This window comes from Pelodiscus sinensis, chromosome 6 (genome assembly GCF_049634645.1).
Source record: "Pelodiscus sinensis isolate JC-2024 chromosome 6, ASM4963464v1, whole genome shotgun sequence".
Taxonomy (NCBI): Eukaryota; Metazoa; Chordata; order Testudines; family Trionychidae; genus Pelodiscus; species Pelodiscus sinensis.
In genome coordinates, this window is record NC_134716.1 from 36,884,255 (window position 1) to 36,904,280 (window position 20,026).

At 38.3% G+C, this 20,026-nt stretch overlaps 1 protein-coding gene across 8 annotated transcripts in view; it reads left to right on the forward strand.

Moving 5' to 3' along the window:
- The window catches only part of VPS13A (vacuolar protein sorting 13 homolog A), a 296,260-nt gene that overhangs the window by 173,057 nt on the left and 103,177 nt on the right, over nt 1-20,026 (forward strand). For all 8 annotated transcript variants that reach the window (XR_012904695.1, XR_012904697.1, XR_012904696.1 and 5 more), the window contains 7 exons: nt 3,100-3,203; nt 5,593-5,890; nt 8,701-9,096; nt 11,491-11,595; nt 11,689-11,835; nt 16,548-16,676; nt 18,177-18,310. Coding sequence is in view for 3 of the 8 variants with exons in the window: in XM_006122479.4 (XP_006122541.2) it covers nt 3,100-3,203; nt 5,593-5,890; nt 8,701-9,096; nt 11,491-11,595; nt 11,689-11,835; nt 16,548-16,676; nt 18,177-18,310 (1,313 nt within the window). In the remaining 5 variants the exon portion in view is untranslated. The remainder of the gene's footprint in view (nt 1-3,099; nt 3,204-5,592; nt 5,891-8,700; nt 9,097-11,490; nt 11,596-11,688; nt 11,836-16,547; nt 16,677-18,176; nt 18,311-20,026) is intronic.

A 20,026-nucleotide genomic window follows, 5' to 3' on the forward strand; every position in this document is an offset into this window, starting at 1 on the left:
GGGAATAAGGATGTGGCTGGGATAGGAGGAGCACAGTACACCTCTTCCCTCTCTCCAGCTACAGCCTCATGTTTTGTTGGGCTGCTTTAATAAAATACTCTGGGTAGCTAGCGATGTGTAATATGATTTTTTTTAAAAGTGGAAAGCAAATACTTTGGGGGGAGAATAATAATTAAAAAATCCAGTACAATTACATGTGTTGTGTGCATACAGAGGCAATGTAAAATAACATGTGACCACTTAAAATTAATTACCATAATGAATATGCAAATGTTTCTATACCTGTCCACCAAAAGTTTTTGAATGAGTTTTCTGGGCCATGGTATAAGAAATGATGGGAACCACTACCTTTGGGGATCAGATCTCCAGAGCTGTCCTTTGAATGCACATCTCCTAAGCTCAGTTTTCCTTTTTGCTTGCTCATCCCTAATGTCTCAGATTTTGGAATAGGTTGGTATTAGGGATGTTAGATATTGGATAATTGAATAGTTGTGTAACTACACAAAATATTGTCAGTTACATGATTATTTGATAGTCCCTGAGGGCAGGTCTGGCAGCCAGCATGTTCCCAGCCCCACTCCCGGGGATCCCTCTGCCATCCCATGCTGCCAGTGCAGGCTGGCAGGCGGGAGCCAGTCCGCAAATGTAGCCAGTTTAAAAACCAGCTTCCTGTGCAGACCTGCTGCCCCATTCTGCTGCCTCTGTATCAGAGGCAAAAGCCCCTGTTCATGGGAAACCTAGCTCCCCATGGACAGAGGCTGCTGCAGGAGAGGGGTAGCAAGGGAGACTAGTGCAAAGTGGCAGACCCTGGCCCAGCAGCAGCCCTTGACCTCAGGGGTTCTGAACTCCCCGCAGACAGAGGCTACTCCGCTGGAAGCTTGGGCCCAGCGTGGACAGAGGCTGCTTTGCGTAGGGTTGCCAGATGGTTTAACTAAAAATACTGACATCCTCCCCCCCAAAAAGGGGAAAAAATTCTGTTGAGGAAAAAAGGGCAAGGGGAGAACAAAGTTGTTGAGCAAAAAAGAGGACCCTGAGAGTTAAGCAAAAAAAACCCACAGCATAGCTCCTTTAAGAAAAGCCTTTGAAGCTTTTTGCTGGTGGCCATCTTGTTTTCCTGATTGAGCCAGAAGACAGCTTTCATGCAGAACCAGGTAAGTGGGGGAGCCCGGTTGCTGAGTGTGTGTAGGGTTGCCAGGTGTCTGGTATTTTTGCTTCCTGGAAGGGGGGAAAAATCAGAAAATACCAGACATTTTGGGTGCCTGGTATTTTCTGAATTTTTTTTACCAGACAGGAGGCAAAAATACCGGCCTGCCTGGGTCAGTACCGGACACCAGCAACCCTAGCTTTGCAGCAGCCTCTCCTCCCCTACTGCACTCTTCCCACGCTGCTGCCTGTCATAGAGAGCATTGTTAGTGGACTAACGATTATTGTAATAAGTTAAATCCAGTGTGTCTGTTAAGTCTTTAATATTTAGTGTCATAGAGGCAGCAGCGTGGGGGTGGGCTGGTGGCACCATGGAGCCAGTACTAGGGGAAATCTGCTTTTTTTTTTTTTTTTTTTTTTTTAAGGTATCATTTATTAGAGGTATTCTTGCCCTTCCTTGAAAGCTAACTTCTTTAAGTTTATTTCCTTAAAGGGAGCTTACATTGGAATGCTAATTCTACTTAATTCTTGTTCATGGTAAAATGGTTTTAGGCTAGAGTATTTATCAAGAATCAATTCTTTAAAAAAAATTATGTAGAATATTTACAGGGACAACGTGGTTTAAGTAGTATCTTTTATTGGACCAACTTCTGTTGACAAGTCTTCAAGCTTACACAGAGCTCTTCTTCAAGGGGAAGCATTATCAGAGTTTCACTGCTAAATACTGTTGAAAGACCCTGAAATGGATTTTAACCATTTAAAAGCTCATGATCCTTAGGGTTAGGGTTATATATTTGTGTTTTAGTCTCTAAGGTGCCACAGGACTACTCATTGTTCTTAGCAGATGTAGTTAACACATATTTCCAGAGATTTAAAAGCGAAGTGGCCCACTATCTCCCTTCCAATCATAGGAGACAAAAGGAGGCGGGGAAGTCAGCAGGAGAGGGCATTGTTAGTGGGCTAAAGATTATTGTAACAAGTTAAATCCGGTGTGTGTGGTCAGTCTCTAATATTTAGAGTCTAACAAAGTTATGAAGGTAGGCTCTCTTGGTCATTTTTTCAAAGTGTTGTGCAAGTTTACTATGAGAATGAGCTCATACATAGTGAGCTTGTCTGAAGTAGTGGGTTTAGCCCACGAAAGCCCATGGTTATCTGTACATTTTTGTTAATCTCTAAGGTGCCACATGACTACTCGTTCTTTCTGAAAATTATTCACCCAGAGGTGATACTGTGTTTGAATTTTAGCATGTTTCTGTGTGGGTTCATTGAGATTGGAATGATTTTGTTTTCACCCATATAATCATTGGCTCATTTAGTGCACCAAATGTGGTATATCACATATTGCAATTGGGCATGCGTAGAATCTATGGATCTTGAAAGATGTCTTGTGAGAGGTGTTGGTCATTGTAGCAGTAGAGGTATGGCTATAGGTTTTACATCTGTTGCTCGGTGTGGGGTGGTGCTGCTTTGTGTTAGTGTGTGGCCTGCTCTGTGGAGAGCTTGCTTTTGATCATGAGCTTGGAGAGGTTGAGGGATTGTTTGAAGACAAGGGGTTTTAGGAAAGATTTTTTTTTTCAGGGTAGGGTGCCAATCGAGTATGGGTTATGGCTGTCTGATACCGTATATGGGATAGTAGGTGACAACTAGGGATGTATGGTTAGAAGGGAGTTTTATTTTTGTAATGAAGCAGATGTGATCTCCTATTTTGGGGAGTGTCCTTGTTTGGAGAAAACAGTGCAGAATGTGTTAAGATCTATATCCTTGATTTTCACCTCTGCAAATATTTTGTAATATCAGAGTGCCTGATTTTAGCTACTAAATTCATTGGTGTATTTGGAATGGCTACTGGATATCCATTGTAAGTAATTTTTCATTCTTCATTTGACAATAATGGAAATATTTTACATCTTTGAGGTTTTTATTAATGTAATTCATGCAGACTTTTATTTTATACAGATAAAGAATCATTTCTCAGTTCCACTGAGTCTTTTTGAAAACGGAACATGTCTAGGAACTGCTTCACCAATAAACGAATTTAACATACCACTGACCTCTTACAGGTGAGTATTTACATTTTTAATACAGAATGTACTGTCATAAGTGATGATAGCTAATCTAGTAAATAAAAAGACAATTTATAAAATATGTTTTAATTGAAAATTCAACAAGGTTTCCAGGCTTTATTCTTTTCATTGTTGAAAGTTTTTAGGGATGATACAGAAGCAGCCTTACCATGTCATTCTAAAATTTTTATTGCTCCTCAAAGTTAAATAAGCTAAGTATTTAGAAGGGAGTAATTCCAAGTCTGGGTCTCTTTGTTTAGGGTAGTTGGACACCTAATTCCCATTGACTGCTTTGAAAATCCCAGTGCAAGAGCTCCAGGGAATTATTATGGTCACCCGCTATAAGGAATAGTTTCTATACTTGATTGAATAATTAGGTTTGATAAGATTGAAATTGTTTCTACTCCTCTCATTTTCACTTTCATTAAACATTTTGCTGCATTTATTGTAAATACTGGAGTTAAATTATATGTCAAAGCCCTTTATGTGTCTCCAATAATCACTACTTTCCAGTGATAGAAATGTAGCCGTGTTAGTCTGGGGTAGTTGAAGCAAAATGCAGGACAATGTAGCACTTTAAAGACTAACAAGATGGTTTATTAGATGATGAGCTTTCGTGGGCCAGACCCACTTCCTCAGATCAAATAGTGGAAGAAAGTAGTCACAACCATATATACCAAAGGATACAATTAAAAAAATGAACAAATATGAAAAGGACAAATCACATTGCAGAACAGAAGGGGGATGCGGGGGGGGGGTGGGGGGAGGAAGGAAGGTAAGTGTCTGTGAATTGCTGATATTAAAGGTAGGGAGAGTGGGATGTTTGTGAGTTAATGGTATTACAGGTGATAATTGGGGAAACTGTCTTGGTAATGGGTGAGAAAGTTCAAAGTCTTGTTAAGTCCTTGTTGGCAAGTGTCGAATTTTAACATGAATGACAGTTCAAAGGATTCCCTTTCAAGTGCAGATGTAAAAGGTCTTTGTAGCAGAATGCAGGTGGCTAAGTCATTTAGAGAGTGTCCTTTCTGGTTAAAGTGGCAAGAAACTGTTTTCTCTTTGTGATCTTGTCTGATATCTGTTTTGTGGGCATTAATCCTTTGGCGAAGTGTCTGAGATGTTTGTCCAATGTACATAGCAGACGGACACTTTCGGCACATGATAGCATAGATTATATTTCTGGATGCGCAGGAATATGTGTTCTTGATCTTATAACTCACTTGGTTAGGTCCAATAATGGTATCAGCAGAATGAATATGTGGACAAAGCTGGCAACGGGGTTTGTTGCAAAGGAAGGTACCAGGGTTGGTATTAGTGTGGTATGTCCTGTGGTGGTTGGTAAGAATCATCTTGAGGTTAGGTGGTTGTCTATAGGAGACTATGGGTCTGTCTCCCAGAGCCTCTTTGAGTATGGTATCCTGTTCCAATATAGGCTGTAGTTTATTGATAATGTGTTGGACAGGTTTAAGTTGGGGGTTGTAGGTGATGACAAGTGGTGTTCTATTGTTGGTTTTCTTGGGTCTGTCTTGAAGTAGATGGTTTCTAGGTATTCGTCTGGCTCTTTCAATTTGCTTTTTTATTTCTCTGGGTGGGTAGTTGAGATTTATAAATGCTTGGTAGAGATCCTGAAGCTTCTGGTCTCTGTCAGTGGGGTTAGAGCAGATGCGGTTGTATCGAAGGGCTTGGCTATAGACGATGGATCGTGTGGTGTGTTCTGGATGGGAGCTGGATGCATGTAGGAAACTGTATGAGTCGGTGGGTTTTCTGTAGAGAGTGGTGTCTAATTTTCCATTGTTGATTTGTACGGTGGTGTCCAGGAAGTGGATCTCTCGTGTAGAATGGTCCAGGCTGAGGTTGATGGTGGGGTGTAGGTTGTTGAAATCTCTGTTGAATATCTCCAGTGTTTCTTGGCCATGTGTCCAGATCATAAAGATGTCATCGATGTACCGTAGGTAGAGGAGGGGTGAAAGGGGACGGGAGTTGAGGAAACGTTGTTCTAGGTCAGCCATAAAGATGTTAGCATACTGTGGGGCCATGCGTGTACCCATGGCTGTGCCGCTGATCTGGAGGTATAAGTTGTTCTCAAACTGGAAATAATTGTGGGTGAGAACAAAGTTACATAGGTCTGCTATCAGGTTGGCAGTAGTGTCCTCTGGGAGGTTTTGTAAAGGGGTGCACTGTGCATACCACTCAGAGCCCTTTGGTTAGAAGCATGTTTTGCTTTCTGTTTCAATACCTTTTTTGTTTTAATTTTATGTTGCAAAATGCTTGTTTAAATGAACAAATCCTGTAAATAATATAATATTGACTTTTTTGGTATTCAAATTTCTATTTTACAAAGTTTGTTACTGGAAGAGTAGAAAATGTTTACAAATGTTTTCATTTGCAGATCAGCACTTTGTTTGCAACCAGTAACTGATGAAAATGGAATTGGTGGAGAATATGAGATGTGTGAAGGAATTAGCTTTGATGAAATTATGAAAAATTTTGGCAAGTTAATACAGAGGAAATGTCAGTCAGTGAAATCATCTAATCATTCACTTATTATTAATGTTGTGCCACTAAAAGATACCTTGATATCCTCAGTATGTGCAGACGATAGATGGGATTTGCCATATGTTATTCATTTATGGCCCTCACTCCTTCTTCGCAATCTTCTTCCTTATCCAATTACTTACTCTCTAGAGGTAATTTTTACAATTATTGTTTTTATGCTGTATAATTTAGTTGAAAGTAAATATTCTTTTATGGGCAGGCCTAAACAGGCACAGAAATGTTTATGCTGCTTTATCAGTTAAACTAACTATAGATATTTTAGAGATGTTGTTTGGTCTGTTGGGGAGAAACAGATACTATAGTATGAAAGATACTATAGTATGAAAGATACTATCCTGAGCCATAAATACATTGAATATATGAAATGCAGGCAAAGAGAAACTTCTAGACTTCCACTCTAGACAAGTTTAGCAACATACATATTAATTTTGCCATATGAGACTCCATTTGACTAATAAATAAAGCTGGATCCTACTAACTCTTCGCAATGTAAATGTTCAGGGTCCTTTTTCATGTGGACAATGTCTGTTTCTGGAAACGATGACATCAGTAGGCCTATGTTCAGTGTATTACAGGAGAAGGGCAATGGAAATTTAGATGGGAGACACCAAAAATAAACATCAGGTGTACAAATAATAAACTTTGTTTGGAGAAGTGTTGTCAGAACTCATCTAAATGACTCTCTCAAGTAGAGACTATTACTTGTAATACAAATAAGAGCAACAGAGAAAAAGTTTTCTACATTTGTCATTCTATCAAATTCTAGAGACAGGTTCAGTTAAAGTACTTCCTCCAAAAAGTACTTCCTCCTACGTCAGCCTGTGAATAGGTCCTTCAGTTGAACTCTGTGATTACTTTAAATGCCCTATAGATAACTGGTAGAATTTTAAATGATTTAGAAGTCTAAATCCCACTGAAAGCCATTTTATGAATGGGTACTTAATTTACCTTTTTCATCTTTGTTTTAAAATAGTGTGGTAGTTATAGGTTGGTTATTGAGAGTCATTGTTTACATAATGACCGTTAAAAATATAGAGGTCTCCTCCAGAAAAGAAACATTCTTTTGACACTGAAGTGCTTCTTAATTGGAATAATGTGAAATTTTCCTTTTTTGAGAAACAAGTGGAATCTGCTATATGTGTTTTTTCAATGCCAGGTCTGGTTGGTAATTGAAAAGATAAATTACAGCTTCTAGTGTTGATTCCAATCTTATTTCAAAGTTGAGTTGCATGCCATGTACAGTACTGGTTTTAGTCCCAGATGATTTTGGCCATGCTAGAACCCTCAGTAATTTTTGTTATAGTTTATCACACACTTTTGCTTTGAATAATTAAGGCATGTTTCTAGTCTGTCTTGAATTACTGTCCAATGTTTCAAACAATATCTTGTAGACAAAAGTTGGTTGATAATAAGGGGCAATTTTATGTCAGCACCAATGGGTTTTAATAGCTGGGTTCCTCAAATATCTACTGTATTCCTAGTGTTGGTTGATGTATATATGAGGTCACTCAGTGGTAATTATTTTTTAATCCCATATAAAATATATGGGGTTTTCAGATGAATACAAATAAATTAATCCAAAATGAAGGAACTTCATAACTGTGTAATTATTTATCATTAATTAGATAATTCAAGAATGAATATAATTGTGATGACTGCTAGAGAAATTTTTCTCCAATGCGTTGAGTAAAAAATGCAAAATCTTAATATTTTGTGGTGTTTTAATAACTGTTTTTCATAACAATTTATTATTTATCATTTATTAATTTTGAATGACCAAAATGTGCTAAGAACTGCATAAACATATAAGAGACATTCCTTGCAAAAAATTAATAAGTTAAAAAAAAAAATATGAGGGAAAAGAGAAAGGAGAGAGGGTATACAGTAAACTTCCGATAATCCAGCACCTTTAGGACCCAGGGGGTGCCGGATTATCAAATTTGCCGGACTATCGGAAGGGGGGCTATGAGGGGTCTGGGATGGGGGGGGATGCCACCCCAAATCTCTCATAGCCCCCCCTTCCGATAGTCCAGCTCTGCCCCAGGCGCGACCCCAATTCAGCCGCTGCTGGTCAGTTTCAGCAGCAGCTGAATCGGGGGTGCCTGCAGCAGAGCAGCTGGAGTGCTGCAGGTTGGTCCGGTAGCGCCGACCTTTGATGCGGCGAGACCAACCCAGCAGCACCCCAGCTGCTCTTGGGGACGCCTGGGGCAGAGCAGCTGGGGTGCTGCCGGGTTGGTCCCGCAGCGCCGCTCCTCGGCGCTACTGGACCAACCCGGCAGCACCCCAGCTGTTCTACCCTAGGTGTCCCCAAGTCAGCCGCTGCTGATACTGATCAGCAGCTGACTCCAGGAAGCCCGAGGCACAGCTGCTGTGCCTCGGGCTTCCTGGAGTCAGCCGCTGGTCAGTTTCAGCAGCGGCTGAATCCTGATGCCTGGGACAGAGCAGGTGGGGCGCTGCTGGGTTGGTCTGGTAGTGCCAACCCTTGGCGCTGCGAGACCAACCCCGCAGCATCCCAGCTGCTCTGTCCCAGGTGTACCCAAGTCAGCCGCTGCTGAAACTGATCAGGGGCTGATTCCAGGAATCCCAGGGCAGAGCAGCTCTGCCTCGGGCTTCCTGGAGTCAGCCGCTGGTCAGTTTTAGCAGCGGCTGAATTGGGGAAGCTGGGGGCAGAGCAGCTCCAATGGTACAGCTGCCCGGAGCACTTCCCGGTTCCTGATGGTGCCGGACCATCAGATGCCGGACCATCGGAGTTTTACTGTAGTATTAAGATTATGGAACAGAGCTTAGTAATTAAGTGACACATGTAAATGCTTTTAAAAACTTTTTCCTATTCTGTTTTTACATTTAAAATTAACATTTTTTTAAAAGTGCATAAAAGTTAAACCAAGAGGATGTTTCAGCTGTATGTCTTGTCCCATTTGAATATACATTTTTTTTTTAGGGAAGTGTGAACAAATGGGATACTCTAGAGGATGGATGTTCCGCTCAGATTCATAATGCAGTATTGGATCAAACCAAGCTGGAATTACAGTTACTTAATTATCTTGATCAAAATTGGAAAAGCGAGTACCATATAAGAACTAATCAGCAAGAAATTGGCTTTATCACATTCTCTTCCAACACTGAACTGGATAAGACAGAGTTAGATATTGCTGTTCATGTAACCTACACAACTGGACAAATGATCATAGCAATTCACAGTCCATATTGGATGGTAAATAAAACTGGACGAATGCTGCAATACAAAGCTGATGGCATTCATCGGAAGCATCCTCCTGACTACAAAAAGCCACTTCTTTTTTCTTTCCAGCCTAAAAATTTCTTCCAAAATAACAAGGTACTGTAAATGAATTTTATTAAGGAACTGACAGCTAAGTGAAATTAGTTATCCTTTCTTTAAGAACTGAAAGTTTTTCAGAACTTTGAAAACTGACAGCTGAAAATGTAGTACAGTAGACTTCTAATAATCTGGCACCTTTTGGACATAGGTGGTGCCGGATTATCAGATTTGCCAAAGAATCAGGAGGTCCGGTACAGCTGCACAGCTTACCAGCTGGCCAGGACACAATCTCCCTGTCTCTCCCCTCCCCTTTCCTCTTCACATCCTGCTCCCCCTCCTCTCCCCTTTCCCCTTAGCTGAAGCAAAACTCTCTTCTCCATACTGTAATTTGATTCCACTCCCTCCCCCCCTTCCTCCACCTTATGCTCCCTCTGTTTACAGCCAGCACCTGTGCTGAGCGGCAGGCTTTTTAATCAGATGGTCAGGAGCTCTTGGCATTTTGATGCTGGCGTATCGGGAGTGCCGAACAGTTGGATGCCGGACTATCGGAGTTTTACTGCAATAAAGTTTATTATATTTACTAGTTATCTTGAAATTAGTACATTTGTGCACCGAGATTAGAGGATTTTTTTTAATACCACATTTTGAGATTTTCTAAGGAGATGAGAAATAACCTATTTTTAGATTGTAAATGAAGCATGAAAATAGAAACTGAAAAATCATTTTAAGGTATGATGTATTATATGGAGTTTCATTTAAAAGAAAAATGTTAATCAACAATTGCCATCATGGTACTGGAGATACTGCAGGCATTTCTGTATTTTTGGAGGAGACAGGTGCCAGATCTCACTTTGAGAACTTGCACTTGCCACTGAAAGTGAAAACTGAAGATGATCAGTACTTTCTGTGATTTATCACTGCCTGTGGTCTCTTGGATATAACAATTAAGATAGCAACCATTGGTAAATGGTATAAATGGAAGGGCCAAGATGCCCAAATCTAAGATAAGTTCCATTATGCTGGCCTCTGCTCCAAACAGCTTTCAGTCTAAAGGCTCTGATCCTTCAAGCTAATCTCTGCGAGTGCAACAATTTGTACATGTAAATCATCTTTAAGATCAAGGTTTAACTGAAGATAAGAAATTTTGTGCAAAAGTCTAGATTTTGTCTATCAACTTGGTTGAAAAATAAGCAGAGCAAAACACTAGTACAAATTAAATATGTTCAAACTGAAAACACTGTGTGTGTGTTTAACATTCTTAAGGCTACTACTGAAGTGAAAGATGGTTGTAACAAGGAATTAAGGCATCCTAGAAATGGAAAGGGATGTGTGTGTGTTTGTGTGTGTGTGTGTGTGTTTTTAAATTGGGTGACGATAATTAGATAAGATTGATACAGCTTTTTGATGTTTTTAAGGGATTACTTGGCAATTTGTTTAAGCTTGGAACCCACTATTAAAATGATTAGGTATTTGTAATCCTGATCGTAAACTTTGCCATGATGAGAACATACCAGAGAGAGAGAAAATGAGAACCACATGACATTATAATTTCTGTATGCCTCAACTAAATGATGAACAAAATCTTAGATATTAATCTGTAGTTTTTTACCTTTGTCTCTCTTTTTTTCTCCTTTTTTATCTTCCTCTTTTTTTCTTCTGACTTAGCTAGTTAAGACAAATCTGCCTTTTATAATACTGTGATGGGTCTGTGACCTAAAAGCAAGCTAAAGTAACACTTTAAACAGTTAGATTTTATTAAAAGTTTACTGTTTCTTGGAGTGGTTATTAAGATTATGATCTTTGCATGTAATTTCTTGGAAAATAATTAAAAAGCGAGGGAGACTGTGTGAGAGAAGTATTTTCTGGTTTTACTATTTTTTCTTTTTCCTTTTTATTTTTATGGGTTTTTTTAAGTCTTAAGACCATTTGATATGATTTTTTGCCAAAAATAGGACAGCTATAACACCACATTTTATATTAAGTACTGTCAAACAGTTTAAATATATATAGCCAGAGGAAAAGGGACTATGGGAAATTTGTTAAAAATAGTTTTACTTAACCTTTCAGACCACAAATCAGGACACATACCTACTCAGAGCAAAGCTTAAGCAGATGCTTAATGTAAAGCTGTGCAATAGTGTTGCTTAAAAGGTTAACATATTTTAGTACTGGTTGTTGTTATGGGTGATAAGTTGACACAAAATTGCAATTTATTGGTTAATGTTGTAAGAGATGATAATTTTAAATTACCTTAAGCCTTGTTTTGAAAACTGCTTTATTAATACAATAGATATTACAAGATTGCATAAATGTGCATGTGGATTTAAAGAAACACTGATGTAAAGAAGTCAAAGATAACAAAGAAGATCAGAAGATATGATTGTTTATAAATCTGGCTATTTTAAATATATTTCATTCATTTTCATAATCTAAAAAAAATTATTTTTACAGGTGCAGCTTATGGTAACTGACAGTGAACTGTCTGATCCGTTTTCTCTTGATACTGTTGGCAGTCATGGTTCTGTTAAATGTAAGAGTCACAAAAAGGAGTACCAAGTGAGTATAATATGCATCTATCAAACTTCTATATGTCTAAAAATATAAAAAAATCAAATGACTAAAATTTTAAACAATTTCCTTCATTCACAGGTTGGTGTCACCATCAATAACAGCAGTTTTAATATTACAAGAATTGTAACTTTCACCCCCTTTTTTATGGTAACAAACAGAAGCAAATATACTTTAGAAGTAGCCGAAGAAAGCAGTGAAAAATGGATTCCTGTCACTTTTCAGCAGGTAGATTTTTAAAAATCAAACCCTAAATATTTGAACTGTACACAGTTTCTCAAATTTTCAATTTTCATTTCCCACGCAGGTTGTCTTAATATTTTTGTGTTATACTGTTTAATGATTATGCAGAAATCTGAGGGCCTGATTTTCATATACTATTCAATGGAAGTAAGGATCTTACTTGAAGCCAAGTTGTAGCTTACCTTGAATGGCAGGGCAAGATTAGAAGGAGGCTTATGGCACATCCTAGTCACATCACAGGTAGCAGCCCTGGAGAAGCAGTCCTCTGAGAGCTTCTACATTCTCCTCCTTTCCCCCACAAAAATGAATGGGGAGTAGGTGCAGACTTGTTTCGTTTCCTCTTATGGTTGTGATGGTTTAGTTGTGCTGACATGTTGGGCAATGTGCAGTTTACTCCCTTCTCAAAGCAGCAGAACAATGAGTGTCATATTTTCCTTATGGATTGGTCTGAGTACGGTTATGCTTAAATAAGAGTATTAGAATATGGCTTAATGAATTGTAACCATATCTTACAACTGTTGCATGTAGAGTTCATGATTACAAAAGAAAAATAACAATTGAATATAAAATTGTTAAACCACCATTTTTCATAAACAACATGGGAATTACCACACTGGATCAAGGTGGAGGTCTGTCCTTTTAAGTAATCTTTCCATGGCAATGGCCAGAGCTAGATGCCCCAAGGAGTTTATTAAAGGAAAATATCTTCTTGACCTTCTATCAATTAGATTATTTTTTGCCTTGAAGAATGAGGGTGTATTTCCGTTCTAAGTTTCTACGTTTTTCTAAATCCTGTTTGATTTAACAGCTTTTTCTCATTATCTGTACAGATATCTTTTTTTATGAATACTACTAAGCTCTTTGGATTGGTGATATCTAATGACAATAAGCTAGATGGAGTACATTGTGTAAACGATATTTTTTTAGTTTAAATTTTCTGCCTTTCAGTTGAATTAAATATCCCCTTGTTGTTGTGATTAGAGAATAAGTAGGTTTATTTATCTTTTTGTATTTCTTCAGAATTCATTATATTGTTATATTCTATACATGGATATGTTCTCTCTTATTCACATCTCCCTAAACTGAAGACTCCTGGTCTTTTCAGTCTTTCTAAATAGAGAAAAAAGAAAAGAACATGTCTGTTGTTTCTTTTTAAGAAAGAAAAATTAGAACTCCACGGCATTCCAATTTTAAATCCTTATTGAATTGTGACTCCGAGACCCACTTCAAAAGGATTCGTATGTTGCTAGTTAATCTATCCCAAGAGTAGGAATATTCACAGAACACACAGAAAGAAATTAAGATTAATGACCTGTAGCCAGAGTTCTCTAAGATGGACTGCATATGCATACTCCTCTCCATCTTTCCTATCTTCCTTAGGGGTCATAATTAACAAAGGATTTGAGGTGACAAGGGAAGAAACTGAGGCAGCCAGAGTATAATTCTCCTTTTTCTTCCCTTGCCTCTGAATATTCATAAACAGTATGATGAGTGACATGTGAGTGTTCCAAATATTCAATCATAGTTAAGGTTCTGTCCAAGCTGCTCTGGTGAAAGCATCTTAAGTGTGGTAGTATGCAGAGTCCACCTTGAAAAAACCTTGTTGCAGGTGAGTAATCTTCAATTTTAATGAAAAATGTCAAAATTTGTAGCTGCTCAGCCACGTCAGTCTCAAGTTTTTCCAAATATCTACAGTACCTAGTTCTGAGCTCACTTGTTGCTCTCTAACTTGTTAGATTATACCAGCTCCTTCTTTTTTGACACGTGGCTCTGACACTGCCTCATTTTCTTTGTCACAGCTAGACCCAGTCCCCTCTAGATGGTCACCAGTCTGTAAGTGGACCAAACATGTGGGCTCTACATGTTTTTAGCTCTTGTTTTCTAGAGTGAATTGACAGTCACAGGCGGCTTGTCTGAATTTTTCCTTGATATGTTGGGATGTTATGTCTAGTTCTGCAAGGTCCTTTATACCAGTGCCTCTAACTTCCTGTGTCCTCAGTTGCTTATGCATGCTCCCAAAGGGTTTCCTACCTAGTTGTGGGCACCCTGGCTTCTAGTTTAACTCCTTCAGAGACAAGACAGCATGCAAACAAAGAACATAGCCTTTAGCAAAGGAATTTCTTAACCAGAGTCACTTCAGTGCTTTTTAATAATAAAGTTAGAGATGTTTGTAAAATAACTAATGTACTGAAACATTGTCACTCTCCACTAGTCAGAACTTACCCCTTCTGTGATTCTGAGGTTTTGTCAGCATTTCAAGGTGGGCAGTTTGTCCTGCTTTCTCCATCTCCAGGAGGTTCTTCTTTTCACATCATGATGAACAGCTTCCTGTCGTACGGTAGTTACCCCTTCTTAAATACAGTCTCTCTTACTTTCACTCTGTGTTCAGGCTGAGAAGCTACAGCTCCAATAGCCATGTTGATGCCCCTGTCTAGAAAATTCCCTGTCCTGGTGTTAGGCCAGCAGTTGAGACACAGTCCAAGTTGATGGCTCTACATTGTTCTGTGATAGGATGGATAGATTCAGACATCCCTTGGAACACAGTAGAAAATTGAGTTCCTTGTGTAAAATGAAGATTTGAGTTTGACATGGTCAAATCCCACTCAATCACATTTCTTGCCTATGAAGATGACTTTTGAATATGCATGCTCTGTGGCTAAGATTAGTGCAAAAAAGTTTGTCTAGTTTTTCACAAAGTCCTTTTTATTCTTATCGCTACCATTATTCTGTTTTGCAGTTTTCCTGCTGCTGATATATGAAATAAATAGGTTTCAAACTTGTCTGTTTTGGGTTGTTTAATCTTCAGATTGCCTCTTTGCTTTCCTAATTTCCATCTTACCGTTGACCTTTCCATCTTTCCATTTTACCTTTAATAGATGATGATCCTTTTTGTTAGCTTCATGAGTGTGAATTTCCATGGTCTGTAGCATTCCTGTTTAACTTAAATAGCCTAATCAGTCTTACTATTTCACTTTTGTTTTTCTTGTCTTCCTGCTTCCTGGGTCTAAGAATCTGTGGGAGAGGGAACTTGATGGCATGGTAAGTTAGTGATCTAGCCCTTCACCATTGGAGATTTGAGTTAAGATTGCTGTAAGATCACACACAATTGATCATGCTGGTCTCATCCTAGTAGTACACTTCATATGTTCCCTTTGGAGATGTGCATTTGGGATTATCAGATCATATAGATAGCATTTAAAAGGAGAGAGTTCTATGGCCAACCTTGTCTAATATCTGTCCTAACAGTCTCTGGCTCTAACTTAGGCTTTCCTTCCATAATAACTAAATTCACCCTAAATTTTAAAAGTATGTTTTTTAAAAATCAAAATGTGCATGTGACTCAAGACCTCATTGCTATTCCTAGTTTTATCAGTGACCTTCTGTAAGATCTTGGGCAAGATCTTTCATTGGCTCTTTTTCCCCTCTCCCTCTTTGTTTGTATTTTCTATTTGAACATAAGATCTTTGTCTCTTATGTGATTGTGAGATCTAGTACAGTGGGTCTATGATCTCGAGACCTTTATGCTCTACTGAACTGTAAATAAATAATGTACTGCAACTGCAGTTGTATGATGAAAAAGTCCATTGACAAACAGGAATGAATTAAACTGGAAACAAAACATGCAGTATTTAATTAAGGAAAAGGCAAGTCTAATATTAATTGACCTTATTATACATTATATGCACAATTGAAAAATGTTTAAAAAAAAAGAGTGTGTGAGACATTGCTAATAAAGAGCAAACTTGCAGGGTTCGATTTAATTGCACAGTCCTTCAACAGAATCAGTATTATATTGATACCCAACTTAATTTGCTTATTTAGGGGTTGAATGTATAATACTAGATTTAACATTATACTAAAGTAAGATTTTTGGCATTAAATGTTCCTATTGAAACTAATGAATAATTCATGTATTTTATAAGAGATACTGAACTACTTAAATTAGAATAGGTTTGTGCACACTAATAGTTCACATTGGTTATTCTTTTTGATGTCACGCTTGTGCACCAGCTTTCAAGAATATGTAGCTGGGACCTCCTCGGAAATAAGGGGAGAGAAATACCTGATCTCATGTTAAATGGACTAAATTGGAAACTGGTGGTTAAGTGCCAGGGCTTTCTTAATATACTCTAAATTTCAATTCAGTTTTCCATTACGAGTCCTGTTCTTTTAAAATGCTATATGCATTAGCCTCCTTTCTTTTTTTTTTACGTTAGCTCCTCACTCCTGCCTTCTTTCCATGCTCTTGCTCTAGCTTACATGTCCTGTGTTCCTCTCAATTTATCTTTTTTAGATTAGGTACTATTTAGGAAATCCTAATAGAGTTCCTAATTCATTTTACAATAGTTAAGATGAAAGTGGTTTTAAAAATAATGTTTGTGTGTGTGTGTGCTCTTGAGCACTGTAAGGGGCTGAGACTACAGCCTCTGATGTTGATCAGTACTGTCCCATTGTTTCTCCATATCCATCTTCTGTCTCTTGCCTGATACTTGCTCTGTAAATTCTTTAAGGTAGGGGTTGCCCTTGCCCTGTGCTTGTACAACATGTAGCAAAATGGGTTCTTGGTCCTTGATTAGGGCACCTTGATGATGTAATATAAATAATAGAAAAAATAAAAATGCTATTTGAGAGCTGCATAACAATTTTTTATTCTGATTTTTATTCATTTGACTATAATATTTATTATTTTATTCTAGTGCATTCCCTTTTGGCCTGAAAGGGATTCAAATAAATTGCTGATTAGAGCTGAAAACTCTGACATTCCTCCCAAGATGATCTGTTTTAAGAAGCAAGAAAACTGTACATTGCTGTATTTGGACAATAAGGTAAGTGATTTTTAATAGTTATAAAAGAGACACAAATCCATACTCTACCCACTCCCATAGCAGAGAAAACCTCCACTTCCAAAAACAGCGAAGTACTCCAAATATATATAATCTTTATATATTTTGTAAAAAATGAATGTCAAAATTGAAATGTTGGCTTCATTTGCATTAGTTTCACACTTGTAGAACAGTACAGACTTCATTGGTGTTACTCCTGGTTTATAAATGAAATTCTATTTAAATGAAATCAGAATCAGGCCAATCCTATTTTCTGCCAGTGTTTGATCCTTTAATTATTTCATTCCTGGAAGCAGGTAGATAATGCTCCTTTTTATAAGTCTGCAGTTTTTCAATTTGCCTGTTCACTTTTTGCCCAGCGGTGAGTGACTTTGTTATCTTGATATGAGGTGACGGTAGAGGAAAAAGACTGTAAGCTAGATACTCAGCCAGTTAAAAGGTATGGTAGCAGCATTTAAGTCAGTGGAGCAATGCTCTTATATTCGAGCTGAGGATCTAGACCACAGTGTTAAGTACATTGTCAGAATTCCATAAAATGAACTATAACTTTTACCAATTTGTTTACTGTAACTGAATGGAGAAGTCATAAAAATGAAGGTGTGCTGCAGGACTGCTACCTGTTATGCAATTAGTGATTAACAGTGGGTTTGATTATTATTGCTGAATATTTTTTTTTCAGCTAAATTTTTAAACTCTGATGTGTTTAGGAAACATGAATACAGTTAGAGATTTGTGAAAATAAAGGCCCATATGCTTCTAAATGAATTTTCCATATAAAAGTGTTCTTTTGCGAGAGAGGCTGTTTTGTATGTTTCAGTTTAGCGCTGGCTTATGTTAATTGGAAATATATAAAATGTTACAAATAACCAGTTTATAACAATAATGGTGGACAGTTACCCTGTTTGTAAATCTATCCCTTTTTTTCGTTTTGTGTGGAGGGCTGTTGATTGTTATAATGAATTTTTTATATATTTCTGAACTTCCTACAGTGCATGTTTTATTACCTTGATGTTGCACAATATTGTAAAATGAAATAACGAGCTTTATTCACAGGCTTGATTATTACCCATGTTAGTTTACCTGGTAGAGTTAATCTTACTTCTGCCTAAAAAGATAGTTATAGTATAGTGTTCTTCAGCTTTTTGGGGGAGAAGATTAGATACTGACTTAACAAAAGCCTATTGCTGATAGCAGAATATACAAACTCATCAAACATACCATGAAGTTTAAATGATCCAGTCGAGGAAAGGGTTGCGCACTCAACAAATAATTGAGAGCGTAGAATGCCCACGTAGTTTTGTGACACTAAATGCGACTTCACTTTCCTGATGTTAGAAATAGCATCAGGAAAATATACTAAAAGTAGATTAAAAGTGATGTTTGTGACCATAAGCTTTTTAATATTGTAAAAAGTAAATTATATTTTAAGCATTTAAAGGCTTATAACACCACAGATACTTACTATTATTTCATATCTCATAGCTTGGTGGCATTATAGTGGATGTTAACCTGACTGAACATTCTACAGTGATTACTTTATCAGATTATCATGATGGTGCAGCTCCATTTCTGTTAATTAATCATACCAAGGAAGAGATGATTGAGTATGGGCAGAGGTATGTATGCAGTCTTACTATATATTTTAAAAAATATGTCTGTCTTTCTGAGAGTCCATTTGTTCAAGAACGCCTCCTGGTATGCAGCTTCCTCTTATCATAACTTTAAAAAAGGTCAGGGTTTGTTTTTGCCAGGATAATGGGATGTGTGTGGAGTTCAGTTGTTTTGCATAAAATGGAAAGGGAGGGACCTGGAAGCAGGGCATTGTACTGCAGAATGACCACAGGGAGGAGGGCAGCAAGGGACCAGAGATGGGAAACAGGGTGGCTATAACTGCACTGGGCTAGCAGAGGTCAAGGGTGGAGAAAGAGACAACTATCTGCTATATATTTGAGTGTGTGTGTTTCTCTGCCCCTCAGTTGTGGGGGACATGCAATCTTCCCCTGGCTATGCCGTCTGGAGCTACAGCAGCCATGGACTGGCTCCAAGATGCTCCAGTGAGAGGGGGCTGGGATAGTCCTCTCTCCATATGGCAGCCTGCATACTGAACTCCTCATCCCCAGCCCTACCCCAGAACAAGTATTTAAATTAAGAGAAACAAAATTTATTTTAATTATGGACCCAAGCATCACTGGCTATAAATCTTCTAGTGTTCTACAATTCTCCATAGCGTAGAGTTGCAGGTTGAATATATATGATTGCATGTGTATATGTGCTTACAGTGAATGGGTTGCAAGTTCACATACATGTATAGGTGCTTATATATAAATTGTGTGTGAGAACAAGAATGTGCAATTTATAAACATCTAAGATTTCTATACTGTCTCAAAGAGCTGTGAAAAATCAGATGAAAAACACAAAATATTCAGCATGTTCCATGAGGCAGAGGTGTACTCAAGGTTTGCAACACATGATATTCTGTTCATGTAATACTCTAATATAATGTATGTCGTGAGAGAACTTTATAAATTGGTATACACCTGAATTTGGAGTCTGCTGTTGCAAAATCTATAATCTTTTTTCTCATTTATTACATATTATATTTTTAGCCACTCTACATTTGCATATTCGTAAAACATACTACTTCAAGTGCTTGCTCATGTCCATTCAACAGAGGTGTGTGTGCTTACCACATGCACCAGTGCAAGAAGATTTTCCCTTACCCAGGCTCCTATGGGTATGCTATCAGTGCTCCCTGGAGTAGCGTGTCATGCCATGCTATATAGGGTGCTCCTGGGCCCTTCCCTACTCAGTTCCTTTTGCCTCCAGTGAAGGTGCTTGGAATACTGCTCCAGCCTTACCTGTAGTGTTAGTCATTTCCTCTATTTAGTTGTAAATAGTTTCTCTTTAGCCACTGTAGTTAATAACTAGTTAATCCTCTGTTGGGACTTAGCCTAGGGATGGGGCATTCCTCATTCTCCTGGCTTTAAAGCAAGTGCTGTGTGTTGCAGACTGTGCCAGTTAGCAACCCACATGCTGACTGTCTCTGTTGTGTAATTCTCTTAAACATCTCCTCCAAGTGCAAGATGATTTGCAGTTCTTTTCGCCCCAGGACAATAAGAGATAGGGGCATTCAGCTAAGGATGCTACTTGTGAAGTCTTCCTTAGAGCCACAAGAGCTGCACTTGGATTTGGCTCAGAGTACCTCGGACTCGATGTGGAGCGCCCCTCCAGTGCCAACTGGGCACAGGTGAAAGCTACTGTTTGCAAATAGGTCACTAATACACCAGTGCTCACCAAGTGCACAAGGACAGGTGGGCTTCTCGTAGCCTCAC